This window comes from Sapajus apella, unplaced genomic scaffold, assembly GCF_009761245.1.
Source record: "Sapajus apella isolate SASKATOON/1434 unplaced genomic scaffold, GSC_monkey_1.0 scaffold22, whole genome shotgun sequence".
NCBI classification, from domain to species: domain Eukaryota; kingdom Metazoa; phylum Chordata; class Mammalia; order Primates; family Cebidae; genus Sapajus; species Sapajus apella.
Window position 1 is genome coordinate 6,734,513 of NW_022436962.1, and position 25,054 is coordinate 6,759,566.

The 25,054-nt window shown below is 53.9% G+C and overlaps 2 protein-coding genes across 6 annotated transcripts in view; one reads left to right on the plus strand and one right to left on the minus strand.

Annotated features, from left to right (window-relative positions):
• ADORA1 (adenosine A1 receptor) overlaps positions 1 to 15,169 on the plus strand; it is a 38,468-nt gene extending 23,299 nt beyond the window's left edge. For 4 of the 5 annotated variants that reach the window (XM_032288802.1, XM_032288801.1, XM_032288805.1 and 1 more), the window contains one exon: positions 13,981 to 15,169. In XM_032288802.1, coding sequence (XP_032144693.1) covers positions 13,981 to 14,620 — 640 coding nt within the window. In that variant the 3' untranslated portion in view covers positions 14,621 to 15,169. Of the gene's footprint in view, positions 1 to 13,775 lie in introns of all 5 variants that reach the window. The other variant, XM_032288803.1, reaches the window with a different exon arrangement.
• A 1,354-nt stretch (positions 15,170 to 16,523) lies between these two features.
• MYBPH (myosin binding protein H) lies at positions 16,524 to 24,641 on the minus strand. Its single transcript, XM_032288799.1, has 11 exons — positions 24,349 to 24,641; positions 24,126 to 24,260; positions 23,142 to 23,309; positions 20,659 to 20,747; positions 20,090 to 20,285; positions 19,768 to 19,907; positions 19,013 to 19,172; positions 17,960 to 18,096; positions 17,613 to 17,799; positions 17,291 to 17,341; positions 16,524 to 16,768 (listed from the first exon to the last, which is right to left on the minus strand). Exons 1-10 carry the CDS (start codon positions 24,551 to 24,553, stop codon positions 17,325 to 17,327), a joined length of 1,434 nt encoding a protein of 477 aa, XP_032144690.1. The 5' UTR covers positions 24,554 to 24,641; the 3' UTR covers positions 16,524 to 16,768; positions 17,291 to 17,324.
• Between the last annotated feature and the right edge of the window lie 413 nt (positions 24,642 to 25,054).

Sequence of the window (25,054 nt, forward strand, 5' to 3'; positions counted from 1 at the left end):
CAAGCTCAATGAGGGCAGCTGCCTCCTCAGAGCGCAGCATCCATCTCCCCGGCCAAGAAGGTCTGGGAGGGGCACCTCCTCTTGTCACTCCAGGCTCTCAGCAGGCATCCAACTTGCTTTCAACCTGGTCCCAACCCCAGCTACTGCCTTTGGTCTGATCTGGAGTCTGCATGGGATCATTCCAGTGTGGGATCGGGTTACAGTCCCTTGGTGGAAACAGGCCTTCATTCAGACGCCCTGTACCCCATGGTTCCAGACAGGCCAAGAGACGCTCCAAAGGGAGGTGGGAGGAATGGTGTGGGCTCCCCCTGAGTCCGCCTCCCACATCTCCAATATCCTCCCTGACCACTTCCCCAGTGGAGCTTTACTGGGATTCTCCAGGGGACATGGCTTCTCCAGGAACCTGGGCAGGGTTTAGTGCTGGGCTGAGCAGGTTCCCAACCCCCTACCCCAGACTCAGACTCTTTCGTCAGATGGATCAGGGAACACAGACCCATTCTGTACCAAGGTTGAGTTAGGTGGGAGAGCTGGCTGTAAAGTAGATATGGAAGCCATGTGACTGGCCTTTCAAAGTGAAACAGAAGTAATTTTTTGTTTATCTATGTCCTTGCAACCTGTTTTGTATCTCTTCAAGGGCTGACTGTGTATTCCAGTAGAATCAGGGGTGTGCTCCTGGTGGAGATAGAAATGGGCACCTGGTGCTACTGTTCAGTGAGTGTCCAGATAAAGTTACTGTGCCAGCCTCGTTCTCACAAGGGGCCTGCCAAGCCAGCCTTCTCCTCTCACTGTGCCCAGGACAAAACCAAGGCTCAAAGGATTGTTACTTGCTCAAGACCACAAGCTGTTAATGATGGAGTCACAGTTTGAAGTTGGATCTTACTCCACAGCACACTTCATTCATTCATTCATTCACTCATTCGTTCATTCCACTCAATAAATATTTATTTATCTTTACATTCCATTTTACCCCCAGTCTTCCCCTCCATGGGACACAGAGAGAGCTAGAGAATGGAATCCTTTCAGGAGGGACTGCCTTCCGGGGAGGTGTGGGTGCCCCTCACCACTGCCCCTGGGCTCCTCCTCCCCACGAGGAGTTCAGTGCTCAGTGCCCTTTCCTCCCTTCTGCTAGCGCTAAGCTCAGCTCTCCATAGAATATGATTGACATATTTCAGAAGAAGGGAACCGTGACCTGCTAGAGCCCGAAAAAGATCTCATTCAAACCCTCATCATCCAGACAAGGACACAGATGCCCCAAAAGGGAAAGGATCTCCCCCAAGACCAGCTCACTCCTGGAAGAGCCTGGACCAGAACGGGGTCTCCAAATTCCTACCACGATGATGTATTCCAAGGGAGGGCTGCCCTTCTTTGGGGGTCCAGCATGGGCCCCCTCTGCTCCCCTGAGCCTGCAGAATTCTGCTGCTTCCTAGCTCCCTCCTGCCTGGGCCCTCCCCATGTGCCAGCTGGGCTGGAGGATTCTCTGCTGCTCTCCTAAGTGACCACAGTCTGCAAAGACACGAGAGGCCTATGGGAAGCCGGATAAACCCATTAGCTCCCTTCCCCCACACAGCGGGCCTTTCCACTTCGATGGAAAAGGAATTTTGCTCCTTTTAGTACCCTGGTCATCCCAGTGAGGCCTCACTGCACCAGCTACTCACAGGTCATTAAGTCTGAATGCAGACTTAATGACTGGGATGGTTTTTTTTTTCCCTGTCCCACAGGATGAGTCAGAAACAGTCACCCATAGCAGGTGGGGCCAATTGGCCTAGGTCCTTTTGCCAACCTGGTCTTACTCTGAGAGATGGAGAGAATCACATCTCAGTGCAGAGAGAAACTGGAAAGGCTGAGGTCTGTGTCCAGTTTTCCTGAGTTTACTGTCCAGGTCAGACCCCCTCCTCCTCAAGGACCACCCCCTCACTGGGATGTGGGGGCTGTACCTGACTTTGGAAGGGGAGGAAGTGGCTGCATTGTGAAATCACCTAGGGCATTGTCTCAAAGTACAATATCTTGACCTCCTGGCTTCGGGGAAATATTCCATAGGATATGTCCTGGACTGGGAGAAAGGGATGGGCATCACGGGCAAATATACTTTGAAAACGTGCCTCCTCCAAATCTGAAAGCCTCCCTTCTTACACCCCGCCCTTAATCCCCCTCTGGATCAGAACCGCTGAGCAAATCCAAACTTCTGTTTGTTGGGATGAGAATGCCCACCCAGAGAGAGAAAGAAGAGATCTCCACAGGCACACAGGTCTGGGCAGAGTTTGTGCTGTCAATCATCCACGCAACCTTTGAGTCTGGGGGCTGGCAGGGAGCTCTGCCCTGTGTGCTGCAGCAAATGCTGCTCTCATCAGACTGGGGCTCCCTTTGCTCAGGGGCTGGGCCTCTCCTGTGGACTGAGAGCTCCTTCGGGGTGGGAGCTATGTTTATTCTGCTCATGTCCAGCACTCAGAAAGGGGCTCTGAATCCAAAGACAGACGGGGGGGGAGGTTGCTCAGGATAGAGGGTGTTACTGAGTCACACACAGGAACCTCATTGCTTTTCCCACCAGGCTGAGGAGTTATTTGTCCTCAGCAAGTGACCAGGAGTGATTTCCAAGGCCCATTACACTAATGAGCTAATCAATTTATCCAGCTCTTTTCTTTCAAGACACAGAGTGTCTGCCCTCCTCCCTGTAGCCCTGCAGTCTGGCCCTGGGGTGTTGGCCTGAGCCCCTGTTGGGGATTGGTGGCACTGATGTTCTAGGTGGTGGGTGATGCCACAGAGCCCCTGACAGCAGGATTCAAGGCAGGATTCTCAGGCCCGACATCCTGCCCCCTCCCCGGGGCCCCTGAAGCAGACTCCCCTGGGCGATGTTACTGTTAAGTATTTGGCCTCTGGAGTGTGCCCAGCACCTTTGATTATATCTGGTTTCCTGTTCTCCTTGGGGAGGAAGAATTTCTCTGCCGGAAATAGTTTAGTAGTCTGAAAGCCTTACTTCCCTGCTCTTGAGATCCAAGTTTCCAGTTACAAGTGGCTGAGATCCTTGATAAGACAGGAGGTGGGAAGGAGTGGACCAAAGCTACGAACTGGCACTCCCTTCCAGCCAAGGGCGAGGGAAGGGAAGAGGGAGGATCCAGTCCCTGACTGTCCAAACCGCAGGACTGCGGAAAGACTTGGACCTCTGCCCGCCACCCCACCGGCCATCCGGCTCCCTGCGGCCCGTGTTCAGCGCTTCCATGAGGAGCAGGTGATGAGAAATAGGGATGGCCAGGCCTGAGGACCCCGCTCCGGTCTCAGCAGTTGACAGGACACTGTGTCGCCCTGTCCTCAGGCAAAGCCATGCTGAGCATTTTCCAAACCCACATGTGGGTTCTCTCTCCTCTGAGTGAAGACGCATGTAAGAGTTGGGTGACTCAGTCATACCTGTACCTCTGGCGGCGGGTTCTTAGGGTTGACTGTGCTCAGTTCGTCCTGATGCAGCTTCAGTCCTGAACCATCTGAGTCCAGCCAGGAACACAGAAGTCATTTTAGGTGTTTACAGCTGAGGGCCTTATACCAGGAATGTTGAGGAAGCAGCCGAGACACCAAACAAGGAGTGTGAGGTGACTTAGAGATTAGCAACCATAGGAAGCCACCCCGAGGCAGAAGGGCAAAGCGAGGAGGCAGAGATCCCGCAGCCGTAGAAGCTGCACCCACGGTGGGCTTGTCTGGTGTGTGGTGGAGCCACGGAGGAGTCGTAACCACTGCCCAGCGCACGCCTGGGGCAGGGAGGTGGACAGCTCTCCCCCGTCCCCATTGCTCCAGCACTGCAGTATTTCCCATGGGCCCAGATGGCTCCAGGGCTTGGGAAATGCGGCCTGCAGCGGTCAGCCCCATGGTGATACAAAGTGGGGCAGGGCCAGGAGAGAATGGCAAGGACAGACAGCTTCAGAACCAGCGCACTCCAGTCTCACCCCTGCAGTGGTGGCCGGCTTCTTGGCACCTTTCTCAGTTTGGCTGTTCTGCGTTCACCGAAGAGAATTCTGTAGGACCTCTGTGCCCACCCCCTCTTCCTTCTTTTTTCTCTGTCAAATGTGTCTCAGCTGATTGGTCTCATGGTGTGTTCACCATCTGATGGCAACTGAGCTCTTCCTATTCTTTTTTTTTTTTATTTTTTTTGAGATGGAGTCCCACTCTGTCACCCAGGCTGGAGTGCAGTGGTGTGATCTCGGCTCACTGCACCCTCCGCCTCCCGGGTTCAAGCGATTCTCCTGCCTCAGCCTCCTGAGTAGCTGGGATTACAGACACACACCACAGCGCTCAGCTAATTTTTGTATTTTTAGTAGAGATAGGATTTCACCATGTTGGCCAGGGTGGTCTCGAACTCCTGACCTCAAGTGATCCACGTGCCTTGACCTCCCAAAGTCCTGGGATTACAGGCATGAGCCACTGCGTTTGGACTGAGCTCTTCCTAAAGTGGCTTATTGTTTATGTTCTCTGAGTCAGCTAACAATCAGTCGCCAGTGGCGTCCAGGAATGCCTTCTGAGGGTGTAGGCAGGGAGAGGCCACCCCTCTATACACAGTCAGGTCTCCAACTAGAAGTGAGCTCATCCATGAAAATGACGATTCATGACACAAAGGAGCAATGAGGAGCTTGGGCATTCTCATGACGTCTGCTGGGAATGAGCATGAGATGAAGACCTGCTTCTCTGGGATGCAGGTTAAGAGACTCCGGGGAGGTGAGTTCTGGCCAAGGAAGTCTCTGCTGGTCTCACAGTATGCAGGGCAATGCTGGGACTTCAAGCCACTGTGGACGTGTTGTTGGCTGGCTGGTGGCCTGGTGGCAGTTGCTCATACTTCTCATAAGAGGCCCTTGTCATAGCAGCCTTATGTCACAGGACCTAGGCAGGGGTCCAGGAGTTGTCTGATTCAGCAGTGGATCCCCTACATTTCCCAGACAGCAGGGAATGAACCGGGGGATGATTTTCCTCATCCGGGGCATTGTAATTGCGTCCAGGGCTAGGGTTATGCCTTTCTAATCTGACTGTCTCTAACTGAGCACCTACCATTTAATCCTTATCGCTTGTTCGCTGAGATGTACTCACATGGCAGGTCCCAGGCAATCATTTCTGAATGAGTGGATGTACGGTTTCATTAATCCACTTTTACATGTACTTTATTCATTCAATCAACAAATAGTTATTGAGCGCTGATGTAGGTACTGGGGATGCAGTGGTAAACATGCTAAATAAAGGTGCTGTCCTAATGGGGCTTACATTCTACTGGAGTACCAGAGAAAAACTGATAACAAATGCATAGATAGATAGAGAGGGAGGGAGGGGAAAAGAGAGGGAGTGAGAGAGAGGGAGGAGGGAGAGGGTCAGGAAGTGATAAGACCTATCAAGAAAATTAAATACGGGCGAGGATACAGTGATAGAGACTCTTTTTCAGGAGAGTCAGGAATCTTCCCTTAGGACCTGCCATCTGAGTGAAGACCTGAATAAATGGAGAATGAGCCTTCCCAGACATTTCAGGAGGTGAATGGGAAGTGCAAAGGCTCTCAGGTGGGAGAGTACCCCAGATATGTACACAAAGGAGTGTCCAGTAGCATGGTGAGAGTGATGTGGACTTCAGGGTAAGGGGATGGGCTCTTCAGAGAGAGAAGGGTCATGGAGACTGGGAGAATGACGGCGCCCTCTGCTCAGTGGTCAGGATAAAAATCAGAGTCATCTTGATGATTCTTTCCTTCACCTGGACATCTGTCTTACTTCATTTTCTGCTGCTGTAATAGAATACCACAGACTAGGTAATTCATAATGAACAGAAATTTATTTGGCTCACAGTTCTGGAGGCTGAGAAGTCCAAGATTAGAGGGACATGCCTGATAAGCACCTTCTTGCTACCTCATAACTTGTGGAAGGCATCACACAGGCAAGAGCTGAACGCATCCTTCATAAGGACCCCGCTTCTGTGATAACGAACCTACTCCTGCAGTATTGGCTTTAATCCGTTCATAGGGCAGAGCCTTATGACCTAATTACCTCTTAAAGGTCCCACATCTCTACATTGTTGCAATGGGGATTGTTTTCAATGTATGAGCTTTGAGGGGAACATTCAAACCATGGCATTCTGCCCAGGCCTTCAAAATTCATGTCCTTCTCGCATGCAAAATACATTTATACCATCCCAGTAGCCCCCGAAGTCTTAACTAGTTCAGCATCGACTCAAGAGTCCCATCTAAATCAGATATGGGTGAGGCTTCAAGGCAGGATTCATCCTAAGGCAAATTTCCCTTGAGTCGTGAACCTATGAAATCAAAATAAGTTACGTACTTCCAAAATACAATGGTGGAACAAGAATAAGAAAAGTATCCCCATTCCAAAGGGGAGGAATAGGCAAGAAGAAAGCAGTAACAGGACCCAAGTAGGTCCAAAACCCAATAAGGCAGACAACATTAAATCCTAAGATGCTGGAATAGCCTTCTACTCCATGTACCACCTCCTGGACATGTTGGCTCTGCCGGGTTCAGCTCACGAAGCAGCTCTCATGGATTGGAGTCTCATGCCTGCAGCTCTCCCATGCAGGAGTTGCATGCTAGTGGTCCTACAGTGCTGGGGTCTGTGCAGTGGCATTGCCCTGGTGGGGGCTGTCAGTGGTGGCTCTGTCCCTGTGACAAGTTTCTGCCGGGGCCTCCAGGCTGTCCATGATATCCTTTGAAATCTAGATGGAGGCCTGCATGACCCCACAGCTCCCACACTGTGGGCACCTGCAGAGTCAGCACCATGTGGACACTGCCAAGACCTGCCTACCACTGTGCTCTCTGGAGCAGCGGCATGAGCTACATTGGGGCCTGCTTGAGCCATGGCTGGGGCTGCCAAGGAGCACTGTGGTGGAGCAGAGTCCCGAGGTGGCCCTGGGCAGCAAATGTTGGGGTCCCACCTGTGTGTTTCTGGAGACCTTGCTGTAAAGGTCCTTGCCTGCCTTGAAGATCTCTGAAATGCCTGTGTGGTCACTCTCCTATCATCCCGATGAATAGAGCCTGGCTGCCTTCTCTCCTTAGTATTCTCTTTAGCAAATGGTGTTTTGGTCACATCCTTAGTACTCTCTTCTGAACACACTTTTTAATTCTTTACATGGCCAGACTGAGAGTTTTCCAAATCTTTCCATTCTACTTCCTTTGTAATGATGTTTCATCTTTAAATCATCTCTATCTTCCTTCATTTTGCTGTAAATGGCAAAAAGAAACCATGTAGCACCTTGAATGTTTTGTTGCTTAGATATTTCTTTTGCTAGATATCCCAGTTAGTTGCTCTAAAGTTCTGCCTTCCACAAAGGCCTGAGACACAGACACAATTCCACCAAGTTCTTTACAACTGCATAACAAGGATGACCTTTACTGCAGTTTTCAATATCTTGTTTCTCGTTTCCATCCGAGACCATATCCAAATTTCTTGACTGTCCAAATTTCTGCTAGCATTCTGATCACCACCATTCAAATCACCCCTAAAAAGATTCAGTTGCTCCCTACAGCTCTTGTCTTCTGAGCTCTCACCTGAATCACCCTTAATGCTTCATTTATGGCCGTGTAGGCTTTTTTTTAGCCTGCTCCTCTAAACTCTTCCAGTCTATACCTGTTACCCAGTTCTAACGCTGCTTCCATATTTTCAGGTATTCGTTATGGAAACAAACCCACTTCTGGGACCAATTTTCTGTCTTAGTCCATTTTTTTGTGCTGCTGTAACAGAATACCTGAAACTGGGTAATTTATTAAAAAAATAAAAAGAAGAAGAAGAAGTTTACTCAGCTCATGTTTCTGGAAGCTGAGAAGTCCAAGATTGAGGGTCTGCATCTGACAAGGGCCTTTCTTCTTGCTCATCCTGTAACAGAAGGGTGGAAGGACAAAAGAGCACACTCTCAAGATAGAGAAGAGAAGGTGGCCAAAGTCATCTTTTATAAAGACTCCACTCCTGTGGTAATGAACGTACTTCTGCAATGATGTCATTAATCCATTCAAGAGGGCAGAACTCTCAGGATCCAATTACCACTTAAAGGTCCCACCTTTCAACATTTTTGCATTGGGGATTAAGTTTCCAACACATGAGCTTTGGGGGACGCATTCAAACCACAGCAACATCCAAACTCAGCAGCAGGTCCCACTGGCCCTGTTCCTAAGTACATCTCAAAGCCATATGCTTCTCCTCAATACCCATGCCGCCAGCTAGAGCATCCCACCCTCCCCTGCCTGGATGGCTAAAATAGCCTCCTGCTGGTTTTCTTGCCTTTCCTCATTCCGTGATGTGACACATTCTCCACACAGCAGCCTGAGTTATCTTTTACAAACAGAAATTCAATTATATTATTCCTTTGCTTAAAATGGCTTCCCCTTGTACTTAGAGTAAACCCCAGACACATGCCTCAGCCCTCTCAGCCCTAGGTCTCTTCTCTGACTGAGCTAGCCCCTCTTGGGCCTTCACCCCTGAGGCTCCTTCACATTAGCCGTCTCTCTGCTCCTCAAACCCACTCTGGCCTCAGGACCTCTCCCCCATGGTACTTTCTGCCTAGAAGTCTCTGTCCCAGATCTTTCCCTGGCTGGCTTGTTCATGGTCCTTTGGTTCTCGGCTCATTGTCTCATCCTCAGAGAGGCTGCCCTGCCTACTTAGCCCACATCAGCAGCGTGCCCCGCCCCTCACTTGCTCCTGGGGTATCCTGCTTATTTCGCTTGTTAGGTCTTTTCGTTCTCTAATATGATCTGGTTTATTTGTTTGCATATCTGTTGCCTGTTTCTCTGTCTATAGAATGATGCTTTCATAAGAGTCTATTCTCATCTATATTCCTGAACCCTAACACCTAGAACCGGGCACCTGATAGGTGCTCAATGAATACCCCTTTAATAAAGGAAAGGGTAAGTCTCAACTGCCTGGTCGCCCCCTGCAGGAACAAGACACCCACTAAACACCTAGGCAGGGCATGCATGTGAATAGGTCAATCTGATGGCTCAGAAAGAGGTCAGACTTTGTGGGAGGAGTGAGGCTTCCGGGCAAGGTATGATGGCGTCCTCACGACTACTTAGTCCAGGGAGATTTGCCTGGAGCAGGAGAGGCTTGCCTTCCAGGTCCTGGCCCTGGCTTCCTTCTTCTGCTCCAACCTTCCTCCCTCCAATCCCCATGTGTCCTCCATCTCCCAGAGTGGCAGAGCTGGATCCAACATGGGCTTTGCACTTGGACATACTGGAGTCTTAGAAATTCTTTTCCTGCTTTTTCCTGGCAGAGTGGCCTTGGACATGTTTTCTAATCTCTGCAAGTCTCAGTTACTGCAATTAGGAAATGAAAATAATGATACAGGTTGAGTATCCCGTATCCAAAATGTGTAGGACCAGAAGTGTTTCCAATTTTGGATTTTTAAAGATTTTGGAATATTTGCCTTATACTCACTGGTTGAGCATTCCTAAGCTGGAAATCTGAAATGCTCAAAGAACATTTTCTTTGAGCGTCTTGTTGGCATTCAGATAGTGTTGAATTTTGGAGCATTTGGGATTTGGGATTTTCACATTAGGGATGCTCAGCCTGTGATATCTAACTGCTAAGGTTGTGCTGGAGTACCAATAAAACCATGTCTGCAAAGTCAGTGCCCAGGGCTAGGCACAGTGACGCATGCCTGTAATCACAGCACTTTGGAAGGCCAAGGCAGGAGGATCACAAGCCCTGGAGTCTGCGATCAGCCTGGGCAACATAGTGAGACCCCCATCTCTACAAAAACGTTTAAAAATAGCTGGGCGTGGTGGCACACGCTTGTCCCAGCTACTCAGGATGCTGAGGTGGAAAGATCCCTTGAGCCTAGGAGTTTGAGATTACAGTGAGCTGTGATTGCACCACTGCACTCCAACCTCGGAGACAGAGTGAGACTCTGCCTCTTAAATAAATAAATAGCCAGTGACCAGCACATACAAACACATGTCAGCACTTCCCAGCATTTTCGTTGTTATTATTGATCAGTTCACTATTATTTTTGAGCTCCTGCCTCACTTAGCCTCCAGAATCTCCCACCCCTCATATGGCAGCCCTGCCAGGGTGTCCTGGGAAGAACCAATGGCTTTCTCTGCCCTGCCCTACTTGGACGCAGGATTTGAAGACTTTGTTTCCTCATTTCTACCTGTAAACCACATTGACAGTCTTGCTGCAGCTATGATATGAAATCCTTTTCTGTTCAGCCACCAGATCTTGACAACACTGAGAGGCTCAGCGGGAACCCCGTTCTGTTTCCCTCCTCAAGCCATCCCTTTCCCTCCCAAGGTCTCTGTAGCCCATTGCTCCGGGGACTCAGTCTTTTCATGTTACCATCATCCATGAGAAGTTCCGACTAATAAACGAATTCATACAACACAGTTCATGTTATCTCAGCTTTAAAAACAACACACAGGTGGGCGTGGTGGCTCATATCTGCAATTCAGAACTTTAGGGGGTCAAGGTGGGAGAATTGCTTGAGCGCAGGTGTTTGAGACCAGCCTGGGCAACGTAGGGGGACCCCTGTCTCAATTAAATAAATAAATAGCACACAGAGAAGGCAACTCTTAACCCAAAGGAACATCTCATTCCTTGTGGGATTTTATGCACTTTGAGGGAGATTCTGGAGGTGGTGGGGCTCTCCCTGGTTTCCTCAGGGCTGTCTTTAAGACACTGTCTGTCCTGGTGGCCTGTGGACAGGGCCCCATTTTCCTGTCTCCGTTCTGTTGCTCCCCCGTTAGCATCTGCCTGAGCTGCACACTCCTGAGAGCAGCACCTCCCTGCTTAGCTCCCACACAGCCCTCGGGGATACTGTGGACTTGGGAGGGGCATTCCCAAGAGTCAGAGGCACCTTCCACACCCCCCCCACCCCATGCACATCCCAGGACTCGCAGCTTCCACCTCCTTTCCCACATGTAAAGAGAGGTGAGTTTCTCCCCTGGCCCTGGGAGGTAGCCCTTCCTGTGAGAGCCTGCCCCACCTCAGCCAAGGTCTTGGGTCCAGCCCTTTCCCACCAGGGAGAAAATAGCAAGAAAAACAGATGAGAACTGATACCCTAAGCTGCAGGGTCTATTGGGACTGGGTCCTGGAGGAGCCCCAGGAAAGCTTTAACCCTGGGGGTTCCAGGCGGTCAGCAGGGTGAGGAGTGAGGAAAGAAGAGGGGAGGGAGGCACCTCTCTAGCTAAGTCACCTCCTCCTTCTCTCCTCCTACCTCTCCTCTCTCCACAGATCATCACTGCCCAGATATGGGTCCCAGGCTGGATCTCCTAATCTATAGGCTGGACGGCAGCACCGGAGGTCACCTGGCCCTCCCCACTGACTCTGGGTGGTGCCCTCCTTGGGCAGGGCCTAGAAGTTCCCATTTTAAATCTCTTAGGCAGGGGATGTTTTCAACGTGCCAATCATCTGCATCTCAACAACCCACAGTCAGCCTGGTACCCTGAAGGAGAGCTGGGCTTGGAGTCAGGAGGCCCAGGCCAGTGGAGCTTCTAATCTGTGAAATGGGGATTCCCTCATCTGCTGTGCTCACCACAGCAGCGGTTATGGGGATTACCTGAGACAGGACTGAGAAAGGCATTTGTAAATGATCAATGTGGTATAAATGGCAGATGTGATGGGCTGTGGGCGTAGGCAGGACACCTGGCCCCGTCCTTCTCTCTGCAGCGGCAGCTCTCTTTCCTTGCTGAGGTTCACCCGGGGACCTGGCCCCACTCTCCACTGTGTGACTGCTGAGACAGCATCCCTTAGCCTTCAGAATGACTGACGTTACTTTGGTCTTTCACCGTGTACTCACGCCCAGAACTTTTCCCACCGTATCTGAGAGGACACATGGGGAACACTTTGAGATGGTCAGGAACAAGACATGAGTGAGATGTTTAAATAGCCTTTCGGCTGTGTTTGCTGAGCATCTAGAGATACTGGAGTTTTCCAGATGGGCATTTGTCTAGGAGCTTGGAGGGGTAAGAAGGGCTCAGGCAAAGGAATACTGGTCGGGTGTTTACAGAGTACTTTCACACATAGTATTTCACTTGATCCTCTCCCTCTGAAGTAGCTCTCCTTTACAGAGGAGAAACTGAGCTAGCAAGTTGCAGACTGGCTGCCCAGATTTGGGTCTTCTGACTCCCAGTGTCTGTACCAGGCCTGGCCATTCTGCTGAGGATACAGAGGAGGGAATGGGCTTCAATTACAGCAAGAGAGTGAGGATTGTATCTAAGAAAACTTCAGAGGCATAAGTGACCTCGTCACCTCTCAAGGCCCTTTGGTGGTGGCTTGGGGCACAAGGATCCTGTGATCACAGAGTTGGGGAAGGGAACTGCTCTAAAGGTGTTGGAGTCATCTACTCAATTTCTTCACTGGGACAATGATGGGATGGAAAATGAGATTCCAAACGTCTCTTCTAGTCCTTATCTTCTAGGTGGGGTGGAGAGGGGGCATCTGGTTCCTCCCACTCTGCAAACTGTCCCCCTTCCTACCGCCATAGCCTTCACAGAGCAGGTGAGCTTTGATAGATGGTAAAGGGTCTAGGAGAAGCATTGTCCGGGGCGAGAGAGACTTTAAGCATCATATCATTCAGGAGAAGGCTGCAGATTCTGCGTCCTGGGGCAGAAGGAAGCAGTCGGCAGCCTCTCCCGTCATACTTCTGGGTCTCAGGAGCTGTTTATGTGCTCGAGCGGGCACTCCATCAATTTCAGAAGCCGCATTGGAAAATAACAACTGGGCAAGCTGCTGCTGTTCAGCCGGCTCCTCAGCACAGAGCTGGGTGAGACCCAACCCTTGGCACTGTCTCCAAGGCCAGTGTGTAGGCAGAAGCCGCCACGGCTGCTGGCTAGATTGGTTTAAAGGGAAGTAGGAACCCCTGAGATATGAAAACACCCAACCCTTGTGGCTCATGAGCAGCCTTGTCATCCAGATGTTTCCATCTTCTTTGTGACGTGAAAAAAGTTAGAAAGCTCTGTCTCTTGATGCAGCCTATTTCCTTTAAAGGACATAAAATGATCTGTAGTTGTCTTGTTTATTTTCTTGCTTTTGTGTTATGTGTCTCTTCACCCAAAATGTGAGATATGTAAAAGCGGGGATCTTTTATCTTAGCACAGAGAGCAATGCCTAGCACAGAAAGCACTCGACAAATGAGGCAGGGGAGTCTGCTTCTCTTAGGTGTTGGTGCTGAATGAATGCATCCATGTATGCATGGGTAAATGCATGAGTGAATGAGTGAAAGTATCTAGCATGTAGTAGATGCTCAGTGAATGTCAGTTCCTTTCCTGAGCATCATTCTCAGTTAGCTTGGGAATGCAGAGCTGATTCTTGAGATCAAGCCCTTTGGAGGTAAGTGCTACACGGTGATCAGGAGGGGAAACAAGAAGTTGATATGGAGGCGGGAGGTGAGGCACTGGCCGGGGAGTATGGGCAAGGCCCAAAGAAGGGGAGTTGTGTGAAAGATTTTTTGAAATGACAGTTGTGTTTGCTGGCCCAAGAGAAGGGATAGATGGTTTGTTAATTAGCTGGCTGTTTTGGTCAGTGTTTAGATGTGTTTTAGGAAGCAAGGGACAGCACTGCCACCTTCCATGTGGCCTTGGGCAGATCCTGTGACTACTTTGAACCTCAGTTTCCTCACCTGTCAGTTGGGCGGTCCTCATTCTGCCGGTGCCTTCCTATGCGATGCAGGCCGTCATGAAGCAATGGCGAGATAACCAGGGAGGGCGTGCTGAGTGCATGGGAGCAATTTTTACTGTGGTCACTTCCTCGACATTTCTAAAGGAGGTCCTTTGTGATTTTCTATCACTACTTTTGTCATTAATCAGGATTTCCTCTCTTCGCAGGAGAATGAGCCAATGCATGGCAAGCACTAAATCTTAGATCCTGAAGACTCAACCTTCGAGCAAAAGACACACACCTCCCCGCTCACCGGGCCCTGGATGGGGAGGGGGCTCCTCTTAGAGGCCCCTGGAGGCCAGGTGTGCCTCGGAGGGGCCCTTCGAGGCAGCTGGGAGGCAGATCCTGACACTCTGCCCTCCTCTCTCCCAGGTACAAGATGGTGGTGACCCCCCGGAGGGCAGCGGTGGCCATCGCCGGCTGCTGGATCCTCTCTTTCGTGGTGGGGCTGACCCCTATGTTTGGCTGGAACAATCTGAGTGCAGTGGAGCGGGCCTGGGCGGCCAACGGCAGTGTGGGGGAGCCCGTGATCAAGTGTGAGTTCGAGAAGGTCATCAGCATGGAGTACATGGTCTACTTCAACTTCTTCGTGTGGGTGCTGCCCCCGTTGCTCCTCATGGTCCTCATCTACCTGGAGGTCTTCTACCTGATCCGAAAGCAGCTCAACAAGAAGGTGTCGGCCTCCTCCGGCGACCCGCAGAAGTACTATGGGAAGGAGCTGAAGATCGCCAAGTCGCTGGCCCTCATCCTCTTCCTCTTTGCCCTCAGCTGGCTGCCTTTGCACATCCTCAACTGCATCACCCTCTTCTGCCCGTCCTGCCACAAGCCCAGCATCCTCACCTACATTGCCATCTTCCTCACGCACGGCAACTCGGCCATGAACCCCATTGTCTATGCCTTCCGAATCCAGAAGTTCCGGGTCACCTTCCTTAAGATTTGGAATGACCATTTCCGCTGCCAGCCTGCACCCCCCATTGACGAGGATCTCCCAGAAGAAAGGCCTGATGACTAGACCCCGCCTTCTGCTCTCACCAGCCCACATCCAGCGGGGTCTCAGTCCAGTCCTCCCCTGCCCGCTGTCCCAGGGGTCTCCCTGAGCCTGCCCCAGCTGGGCTGTGGGTCGGGGGCATGGGGGAGGCTCTGAAGAGATACCCAGAGAGCATGATCCCTCCACTAGGAGTTAACTACCCTACACCTCTGGGCCCTGCAGAAGGCTTGGGAGGGCAAGGATCCTGTGAAGGGACCGGGTGTCTAGAGGTGAGAGTGTTCAGAGCGCCCACCTGCCTTACCATCCCACGAGCAGTCCAGCGCTTCAGGCCTGGGCAGGTCTTGGGGAGGCTGAGACTGCAGAGGAGCCACCTGGGCTGGGAGAAAGTGCTTGGGCTTCTGCAGTGAGGCAGGGGGTCTGCTTGTCTTTGGTGTTAGTGATGCAGCCCCAGGCCCAGCTTAAGGAGAGGAGAGCATCCCCTCTGAGACAGATGGGAGGAGAGAGGTTGGGGATGCACTGGCCTGGCTGTCTCTCCTGTTCTGTAGGAGAGGGTAGCCAGAAGCAGCTAAGGGACAGAAATCAAGGAGCTTCCATTCCCACGTCTGAGGGCTCTGGGCCCCAGGCCATACCAGGTGCTAGGGTGCCTGCTCTCCTTGCCCTGGGTCTACCCAGGATTGTGTGTGGGAGAGGCAGAAAGGGTAGGTTCAGAAATCATTTCTTTCTTTCTTTTTTTTGGTTTTTTTGAGATGGAGTTTTGCTCTTGTTGCCCAGGCTGGAGTGCAATGGCTCGATCTCGGCTCACTGCAACCTCTGCCTCCAGGGTTCAAGCGATTCAGAAATCATTTCTGGTATTTTCTAGCGTGCAGGCTCCGCGCCCTGGGGAGAGAGCTTCGTGCGGTAGGTGCTGGCCTCAAACAGCCACGAGGTGGCAGCTCTGAGCCTTCCTTCTTGCCCTGAGCTTTCCAGGGAGGGGCCTAGAGTGTAATTACCTGTGATCTGGGCCACCAGTACCACTGGCCACCCGATGCCAGGCCTGGACTCTCCTAGGTGACACCGTCTCTGCTGCTTCTGGGCCTGATGGAGAGGAGAACCCTAGACATGCCAACTCTTGGGAGCATCCTGCCTGCCCGGGGACGGGGTGGACTGTGGCCCTCCTGGGGGTGTATAGCCAGCTGCAGCAGGCAGAGGAGACCACCCTCCTGAGAGTGTGGGGACGGTCTTGCTGTCATGCAAATCCGTCAATACCCCTAGTATTTAGCTGCATTTTCAGGGGCTTCAGAAGCTCTGTTGCAGGTGTGGGTGGTCTAGGACTTTAGGGATCGAGGGAAGGACCAACCCATGTCCTGCCAAGCCTGGAGTCCCTGTGTAGAAGGACAAGGCGGGGGAGGGGAGGTGGCCGTCGAGTTGACGGATTCTGAACATGAGTGTCAACCCCAGGCCTTGCTTCCAGGCTCTTCCCTCTGTTGGAAATGGGGTGTGCCCCGGCTCCCAAGGGAAGCCCACATGACTAATAAAAGAACTGTGAATCCTGTGGAGTGCACATTGCTGGGCACCCACCCCCACCACTGTTGAGAGCAACAAGACATCCTCAGCAGAGGGGAAGCAACGGCGGGGGCCGGGAGGAGCTGCGACAGGGGGCATGTGGAGGCGTTCCAGCAAGGAGGTTCCAGAGAGGGTGTGTCTGTTTCCATAGTTACGCACTTGGGGTAGCAAACCCTGATCAGGAAGCGAGATCTGGAAAATTCACATGTCAAGAACCCCCCCCACCCACAGACCCATGACATCCTGAGACCTCTCCCTCCTGCTGGCGTCTTCCTCATGGTGACATATTTGGAGACCCCCCTCATGGTGACAGGTTAAGACACCCCCCTCCTGGTGACGCGGCGCCTCCCCGTAGATGATGTCGCTCACTGGCACAGAGGTCCCGCATTGTGACACCACACATCTTTATTCGAGTGCTTCCCACCCAGTGCCACTCCGTGGAGCACTCCCATCTCTGCACCCTCCAGGACCCCTTGAGCCCAGGTAGCCTGGCCCGGGGTCTACCAGGCCCACTCCTGACTTCTGGAGTGGTATAGAGGGGCCAGCAGGTACCAGGGCCAGTTCCTTCAGCCGTCACTACGGAAGCGGGGGTCTTGAGTGTCTCTGGAGTTTGATGGTGGCCTGGGGGACCTGGGGGAGGACATGCTCCCTGAGGCCCTGGTGTGAGCAGAGCTTGGCTGCAGGCCAGAGAGGTGCAGAGAGGGGAGGGGAGCAGCACCCTCTTCCTCACCAGGCCTCCCTTCTCAGGCCCAGGTCTGAGCTTTGCCCACTGCAGTTCTAGATACTTCCGTACTTATGCAGAGCCTCAGAACCACCAGTGGAGGGAAGGCAGGGAAAGGTTGTTATCCCCACTTTTCTGATGAGGAAATGTGTCCAAAGAGAACACCCTTGCGGAAGGTCACTGAGAGCTGGGAGTAGACTCTGATCATGTGGCGGCCCACGGAGTCACCCCCTTCGGGCCACACCGGCATCTCCTGGCCCTGCAACGTCACTGCGAGTCTCTGGAGATGCGTGCTAGTTGCCTGTGTCCACAAGTTTGTCCCCAGAGCTGACCACCACCTTCCCTTCTGACCCCCAGCCCCTGTTCCCGGCTTCCTCTCTGGTTCCGTGCCGCCTGCAGAGGTAGCAGAGGGGGTGGGTCTGGCCATTTACCTGGCTCCTCATCACAGCCTCCTCCCGTGGCTCTTCAGTGCGTGGCTGAGGCTGGAAGAGATGCTGCAGTTAGAGCTTGGGGGAAGTGGCTGGGAACTGACAAGGTTCACAGTTACACACCCTCCCCTACACCTGCCCACCTTCCCCTACCCCTGCCCACCCTCCCCTACACCTGCCCACCCTCCTGCTTGGAAAGTAATCGGCATAGCCCGACCCCGATCTTACTACCCCTTCTCTTCTGCCTTGATTTTAAGCTCTCTGCTGCCTCTAGTCCAGCTCCAGAGAGGTGCTGACTCTTGTTCTCCCATCTTCAAACTCTCACCTTTGACCTCTAGCCGGCAGTCCACAGATGCCTCCCCCAGCACATTGATGGCCTTGCATGTGTAGACCCCAGAATCAAAGGGGCTGGGTTTCCGGATCTCCAGGGTGCAGACACCTTGCTCAGAGACAGCGCGGTATTTGGGGTTGCCCTGGATCTCCATCTTGTTTTTCATCCAGATGATCTTGGGCTGGGAGGCATGGTCAGAAGAGAGCTGGGGAGGTGTGGACTGGGGCGGGGCTCTTGCAGGCCATCCCCAGGCTTAGGTGTGGATGCCCGGAGGATTCCTCAGCCCTGCTGTCCCCACCTGCTGCCACCAGCCCAGGGCACCGCAGGGCCTGGTCCCTCACCTTGGGTGAAGCTCGGACACTGCAGAACAGCTGGGTGCTGTAGCCAGGGGTGGAGGTGTGGTCAGCCAGGGGCTGGGTGAATGACGGGGCTTCTGAGAAGTCTCGCTCAATAAACCCTTTTGGTTTGGCAGCAATATCTGGGTTCAGGGGAGAAAGTTGGGTGAGTCTGAGCTTCCAGGAGTGAAGGAGACCTGTTAGGACTGAATGTGATCCTAGATCTATAGCAAGTCATGGCTTATTTACAACAACTTGGACAATACCAAAGAGGCAGAGAAGGCTGAGATTGAGGCTGGGTGGGTCAGGGTGGGGAGCAGAGGAGAGAAGGAGGAAAAACCAGAGGGATGAGACCGTCTTGGCAGAAGGTGGAGGCTCGAAACTCAGTCACCATGTTTCCTTTGTGTTTGTCTTTGGAGACGTGACCGGCTTTCCTTTTTTAAACAAACATTTCTTCCTAATTCTGTGCAGCTCAGGCTGGTGTTAAATAAAGTTTGCCTTCTGGAACCCACACAGACGGTGGGTCACGGAGGGGCTCGGGGCAGACGGGGGACAGGGAAAAGGGCCTGGGGTTTAGGATTTGACGCAAGAGGGTCAGTGCCTGTGTGGAGACGGTAAATACTCTTATCTGTCTTGTCCATCTATGTGGCGTGTGTGGGGGTTGGAAGGCCTGTTTTAGCAAACTCACCCGTTTTAGCACACTACTCATCCATGCACAGGTCACCCTCTAGATTCCCTTGGGACACTCACTGCCTGAGACTCGACGGCTGCTGTGGTGCTGGCAGCCACAAGCATCTTTGCAATAAGTACACGGCCTCCCAAGGAGCATCTTTCATTTGTGTGGATTTGCTCTGATGTGTTTGTTAAAATCAATCAACCACATTCACTGCGTTGCAGCCACTTCATGTGTGTGCATGCATAGCTGTGGAGTCAGGGGACAGCGGGTGTTCCAGGGGCAGACGCCCAGGAGAAGCCCAGAGAGAGGGACGTGGAGAAGACGCTGAGGAAGAGGCAGGGACAGGGAGAGAATCAGCACAGCCAGACCTGGCCCAAACCCACCTGCCTTCTGGATGTGGGCGAGCTCCTTGGTGACGGTGGCTGAGGCGCTGAGCCCACACAGGTTCTCTGAGAAGACCCGGAAGGAGTATGAGTTGCCGATGATGAGGTCGGAGACGGTGCAGGTGGTCGGGTGGTAGCGCTCCAGCACTGTGAACCATTGCTGCGGGTCCCCGGGTGTCACTCTCGTTTCTCACCCCTGTTCTCGCCCTCCCTGCTTACCCTGAAGCCCTCTCTTCAGGGGAACTCATTCCATGCCCCCAACCCTGGGATGCTGAACTATCCAGCTTTGGGCTTCAGGGACATTGAACTGGGAGAAAGGGCCCTTGGGTCACTCAGGTGACCTCTGTAGGAGCCTCAGAGACTCCTAGAGCCTTCATGGCAAAGCATGGCCCACAGGTGTGCAATTTCAGCATCACCTGGAAACTTCTTCGAAATGCAGGCTCTCAGCCCCCACTCTGGACCTGCTGAGTCAGACTCTGCCTCTTAGCAAGCTCCCCTGGTGACTCATGCCCACATTAAAATTTGGGAAGCAGGCTCCAGAGCTTGAAAGGCTGCAGACGGCCCAGGCCAGCCCTCCTCGCAGTCTTTAGGAGGCATCTGAGATCCAGAGAGGAAGAGTCTTGCTAAGGGCCTCCTAGGTTGTCAGGCTAGCAGTGGGCAGACCAGAACTCGGTCCCTAGACTCTGTGGGATGGGCCTTCCCCGCCACCTTGACCGCTTCCTACCCCGACCCTGCTGTGTCCCAGCCAGACTCACCCCTGTCTTTTTGTCCGCCTTCTGCACCGTGTAGCCCAGGAGCTCTGTGTTGCCTGTGTCCTGGGGTGGTGTCCACTGAAGAGCAGCATTGCAGCCCCAGACGTCCAGGAGCCGGATACTGCTGGGGGGTCCAGGTTTCTCTGCAGGCCCAGGGTGCAAGGGGAAGTGAGCGTGAGGGCCAGGCCAGCCACAGAGCCCCCACACCCAAGATTTGGCTCCCGCCACACTCCCTTGGCCTGCTGCCATCAGCCATCAGCTTTGGGGTGCGAGGTCGGAGGCTCTGGCTCTCCCGTGAGGCAGCCCTGTTCCCCTGGCCCCATACCAATCACCAGGATGTCAATGGTTGCCTTGGCCTCCAGCTCTTCCAGGCGCACAGTAAGCTCATAGCGGCCAGAGTCGGAGCGCTGGGCCGAGCGAATGAAGAGGATGGAGTCCTGGTCCCCGGTACGCACGCTCACCCGCTGGCTGTCCAGGGCATGGCCATTGTGGGTCCATGTGGCCTGAGGCTTAGGCTTTCCCTGGCAGGGAGGAGTCCCTAGGGTGAGTGTAGGGAGGTGCCAGTGTCCCCACACCCCCTTAACTCCAGTAGTCTCTGGAGCTGTGTCCTGGGGAGCCTGCCCCATTGGCCCTTCTCAGGAAGGGTGGCAGAGGCTGGAGCCACAGGTGCTGCCCAGAGCCACATCCTCCAGGTGTCCAGCCCACCCTGGGGGCCCACCAGCCCATCCCCAGTCTGAGAATCACCACTGAGTCATGTGCATGATTGCAGGAGGATGAGCCCCTCTTGCTGGGTCCCCGGTGGACCCGTGCAGATCCTGCTATTTCCCAGGCTCCCCTTAGATGGGGGCCCTGGTTCCCACTCAGGCTCTTATTGTTCATTGGGGGAATACTCACCTGGAAGGGGATTTGCAGGTTGACTGTCTCTCCCACCTGGCGTATGTAGGTCTGACGGAGGTGTCGGGGGACACGGATCTTGGGGGCCTCTGTATCAAAGCAAGAGTCTGGGCTTAGCAGTGCAGTGGGGTGGCTGGTTGGGGTTTCTACGGTGGGGCAGGGGACAGCTGGTGAGGGTTGCTGGCTGGGAGGAGGGTCCTGGGTGTGGGCTGGCTGCCATGGCTCTCTCCTTGTGGGAAGGGTGAAGAAGCTCTCCTGAGGTCTAGGGCCCAAATCCCATAAGGGAGCAGGAGGTTTCAGGAGGTCAGCTCCTCCAAGGTGTGAACTGGTAAGCATCCCGGGCGCTCCCTTGGCACCTCAACTCTGCCAGGACAGGATTTGCCCTGCAGCCCAGGCATTCCCAAGCACCAGATGGGCCCCAGCTGACTCTCTGTCTCCCCCTGCTGGGGAGCTGGTGCTGCACCTGTCAGGCTGCACTTCTAGGAAGGGGAGGCAACTGCTGCCTCCCTGCTCCAATACCCTCACCCCCCGCAAGCCCAGAACTTTCAGAGAAGCCCTTTTGAACCCGTGTTTGCCCATTCCTCTGTCTGCAGGCCCTATTGAGAGGCTTAGGATCTTTCCCTTCCTAAATGAAGCCAGGGCAGGTATACCCGCTTCTTCCTCTGTCACCCTCCCATAATTGTCAGTCTCAGAGCTGGGAAGTTCCTCCTGAAGTCCTTTTTCAGCCCCCTGCTATGCTAAAGAATGACCTTCTGACCCTCATCTGGTCAGGGGCAACCATGGAAGCCCCTGGGCTTCTAAGGGAAGCTGCAGTGGCCGCCACCCCTGTCCCCAGGGAGGGGTGCTGGGGCCGTGACTGAAGCTCCTCCGCAGCAAACAGGTGGCAGCAGTTGGTTGGTGGCATGCCGGGCGGAGGAGGATGAGACACTGAGAAGGAACACGGTGTCTCCGAGGATTAGCTGAGCAGGCACTTGGCTCTGGGAGCTCAGGCACGGAATGCTCTAGGGACAGCTGCAGGGGGCCAGGAATGCTTGGCAGCTCCAGGTGGCTGAGGAGGGACAGCTGAGCACCCAAGGATCCTGGACACTGCCCCCACCCTGCCCTGCCCAGGAAGAGCCTGGCTGCTTCCCACTTGCTCACAGCCTCCTCTCCCTCTTCTCTTCAGGAAATCCCCTTCTCTCCTGCCAGAGGAATTTGAGTGGAGAAGTGGGTGCTGAGTCTGGCTGGCTCCGTTAATGCTGGGCCTCAGGCGCCTGTCAGAGTCTGAGCTCCCTGATTCCCTGGGGAAGGCCCAGCACCCTCCCAACCAAGAGGGATTCCTTGCACCTCTAAGATGAGAGTAGACACGGCTATACTGCAGCTGCAGGTAGGGCCACATGTCACCCAGAGCCAAAGGCTGGGAATGTCCTTGGGTTTTGGGTGCCATCAGAGAAGACGCCTTGCAGTGCAGTGGGGCATGAGTGGTCCTGTGTAGGCATCAGACCATGGAACTGCCAATAAAAGGCTGGGTGACCTCAAGGGAGGCCCTGGGCTCCTTGGGATCTGCTTGGTCGCAATAGTCTATGAATCTGAGCTCCCTGACCCCATGGTTCACATGTCTTTCAGGCCTCAGAGCTGAGTATTTCCTTTTGAATCCAGACTTGACCTCCCCTGTGGATCCCCTCTCCTTCTGGAGGCCTCATCTAGGACTACAGGGTTCTGTGCAGCCTCCTCCGGGACCCGTCCATCCCCTGGTGGAGGAACGAGAAGGAAGGTGGAGAAGGCTTCAGGCCACCTGCCTGCCTGTGTCTCTCCTCACCCTGGGGGACTCTGCTGTCTCCAAAGAGCTCGGATCAGACCAAATGACTCACTGCCATTAACAGACTGAAACCCGATCAGCTCTGAGAGGGAAGCAAGGGGAGGATTGAGGCTAAGGCACCTTGCAAATAGAAATATTAGCAATGGGGACGGCAGCTGGCCTGCCAAGCCCCAGTGAGGTGCACCCTCTGCGACAGAGAAGTCTTCATGGACCTTTAACAGACCCTCTTTTTCTTGCCACTAGGGCCTTGGTGGAAGAAGGGGCAAGCAGGGCCTTCCCTCTGTTCCAAAACCTTTGAGAGCATCTGGAACCCAGCCCACAGGAAATGGGCAGAAAATGACTGGAGGGTTTAAGAGTAGATGGGAGAAAGCTCAGATGGACTCTTAGCATTGAGCAGGTGACCCAGGGAACTTGACGTTTTGTTTCTGAGCATCAGTAAACCCCTTCCGCAAGGCGTTGGAGCTGGACCACTCAGAGAAATGGCTTCTTAGACCTCCAGAGGCTCCTTGCTGCTAAGGAACCTGGAGTTTTCTTAAGGCAAGATGGTGATAGGGTGTGGCTTGTGCATGTGAGTGTGGGACGTGGGAGATGACTGCCTAGTTCCCTCTGCCTGCTGACCTCGGTTTCTCCATTAGATAGGGTGTCTGGGAAGGGCAGGGGAGCAGAAGGCCAGGATGGGCTTTACCGATGTTCTCTCGGATGTGGATGGGCTGGTCCAGCATGGCCGGCGGGCCAGCCCCTGTGGAACTCACTGCAGACACGCGCAGGAGGAACTTGTCTCCCAGAGCGAGGTTCCGCACGGTCTGCTGGGTCACCATCATGGGCCGGGCATTCACAGGCACCCACTCCGAGGCTGAGGGATGGAGAGAGTGTGAGGTCTTGGCAGTGTGGCCGCAGGCACCCTCTCCATGGGGCTTCTTTTCCTGCTGGTGATCTGGGGAAATCGGTCTCCCTCTCTGGCCCTTATTTTCCCCTTGGTTGCCTTCCCTGACTTCTTGTCAAATGGCATCCTAAAGACACCTGATGCTAGAGCCCTGAAACTGTGGCCAGAGATGAGGTTGCTGAAGCCCAGACAGGGTTGGACACACTTGCAAAGTCTCTCAGCAATGTAGGGGCAGAGGCAGAGGCCAGGCTGGACTTGGGTCATGGAGGGGGACTTGGGCCATGGAGGGGGACAGTGGGAGCAGGTATGTGGCCAGCACCCCCCTCACCCCATTCCCTCTTTCTCCTCTGACTCTTACACTAACATCCCCCTCTCCAGATCCTCCCTCTCCACTTCCTACACTGTGGGGTCCTCTGAGACTTAGCACCTCCTTCCCTTCTTGCCAGAGGAGCACCCAGTGTCCCCTTACCCTTCTCTTATTCAGAGGCTCCTTGGAGCTGAGGACAAGGGAGCCCCTCAACTCCCCCCCCACCTACCCTTTCTTGCTCAAATGACTCACTGCCATTAACAGACTGAAACCCGATCAGCTCTGGGAGGGGAGCACGGGGAGGACTGAGGCTAATGCACCTTGCAAGAAAGGCTGGTGGGGAGTTGAGGAGCCCACTGCTTGCATCCCCTCCTTCTGTATCTCTCCCAGACTGACCAACCACAGGGCCTGAGCACTTATCCCTGCAGCCCTCCATGAAAACCTCCCTGGGTGTCTGTAGGACTTAGTGCAGCACTCACCTCCCTCTCTGCAGAGCTCCAGCACATAGCCCTGGAGGCCCAGCCTCCCTAGCCTCTCTGGGGGCTCCCAGCTCACAGTCACAGAATTGCTGCTCACATCCTCCAGGGTCAGCAGCAGTGGGGCACTGGGGACATCTGGTGAGATGAAGAGGTTCATGGCCAAGAGCTCCCCTCCACTCCAACATGCCTGCCTCCCTCCTCCCCCTGTCCCACCTCCAGTCACCTTCACTTGGGGGCACAGGCTTAGTGGCTGCAGGGGCTGCAGGGATCTGAGGGGCAGGGGCCTGCGGCTTGGGCACCTGCTCTTCCCCAGTGGACTCTGATGCTGCCACTTCTCCGGGAGGCTCTGCAGTGGGCACCTTGGCAGATTCAGATGTGGTCTCCTCTGGACTGCAGGCAGGGTCCTCAGAGGTGTTTTTTTCCATCATTGCTGGACTGGCTGAGGGGTCAGGCTGGAGGGTGCAGGGGTCAGCACTGGGGGGCGGGGGCTGGGCCTCTAGGGTGCCTGGGACACCTAGGTCCAGGCTTATATAGTCAGGGGCTGCCCCACCCCCAGCCAACGATTCCCAGCTGTGGGGTCAGGTCAAGCAGGAGGACTGGAGGGTGGAGAGGCGCCCAGGCCAGGAATAGCTCTGGGGGAGGAACCACAAGGGCCCCTTGAGGAGTCACTCCCTCATCCATCACCGTGACTGGCCCTCAACAGCCAGGGTGCTGGTGCCCAGCTGGGGGAGGGTGCAGATGGGTGAGATGGGACATCAAGGGGGCCCCGTGCCAGGTGTCAGGGCAATGGGAGGAAGAGCTTCTAACTGGAGAATAAGCCCAGCTCAGGCTCTGTGTGTCTGGCTTCTATGGGTGCTGGGGCCCTGACGGTTTGGGACAGTTTTCCTTGTGAGTGCTCCCACCTTTGCCTCTGGGGTCCACACTCTCCT

What these genes read in the sequence shown, in the direction of transcription:
- MYBPH (XM_032288799.1), bottom strand. Translation starts at nt 24,553, where the DNA reads ATGATGGAAAAAAACACCTCTGAGGACCCTGCCTGCAGTCCAGAGGAG. An exon ending in CCACATCCGAGAGAACATCG is followed by an intron (nt 20,748 to 23,141) that starts GTAAAGCCCATC and finishes GCTTTGATACAG; the next exon opens with AGGCCCCCAAGATCCGTGTC. An exon ending in CATTGACATCCTGGTGATTG is followed by an intron (nt 19,908 to 20,089) that starts GTATGGGGCCAG and finishes CTGGGCCTGCAG; the next exon opens with AGAAACCTGGACCCCCCAGC.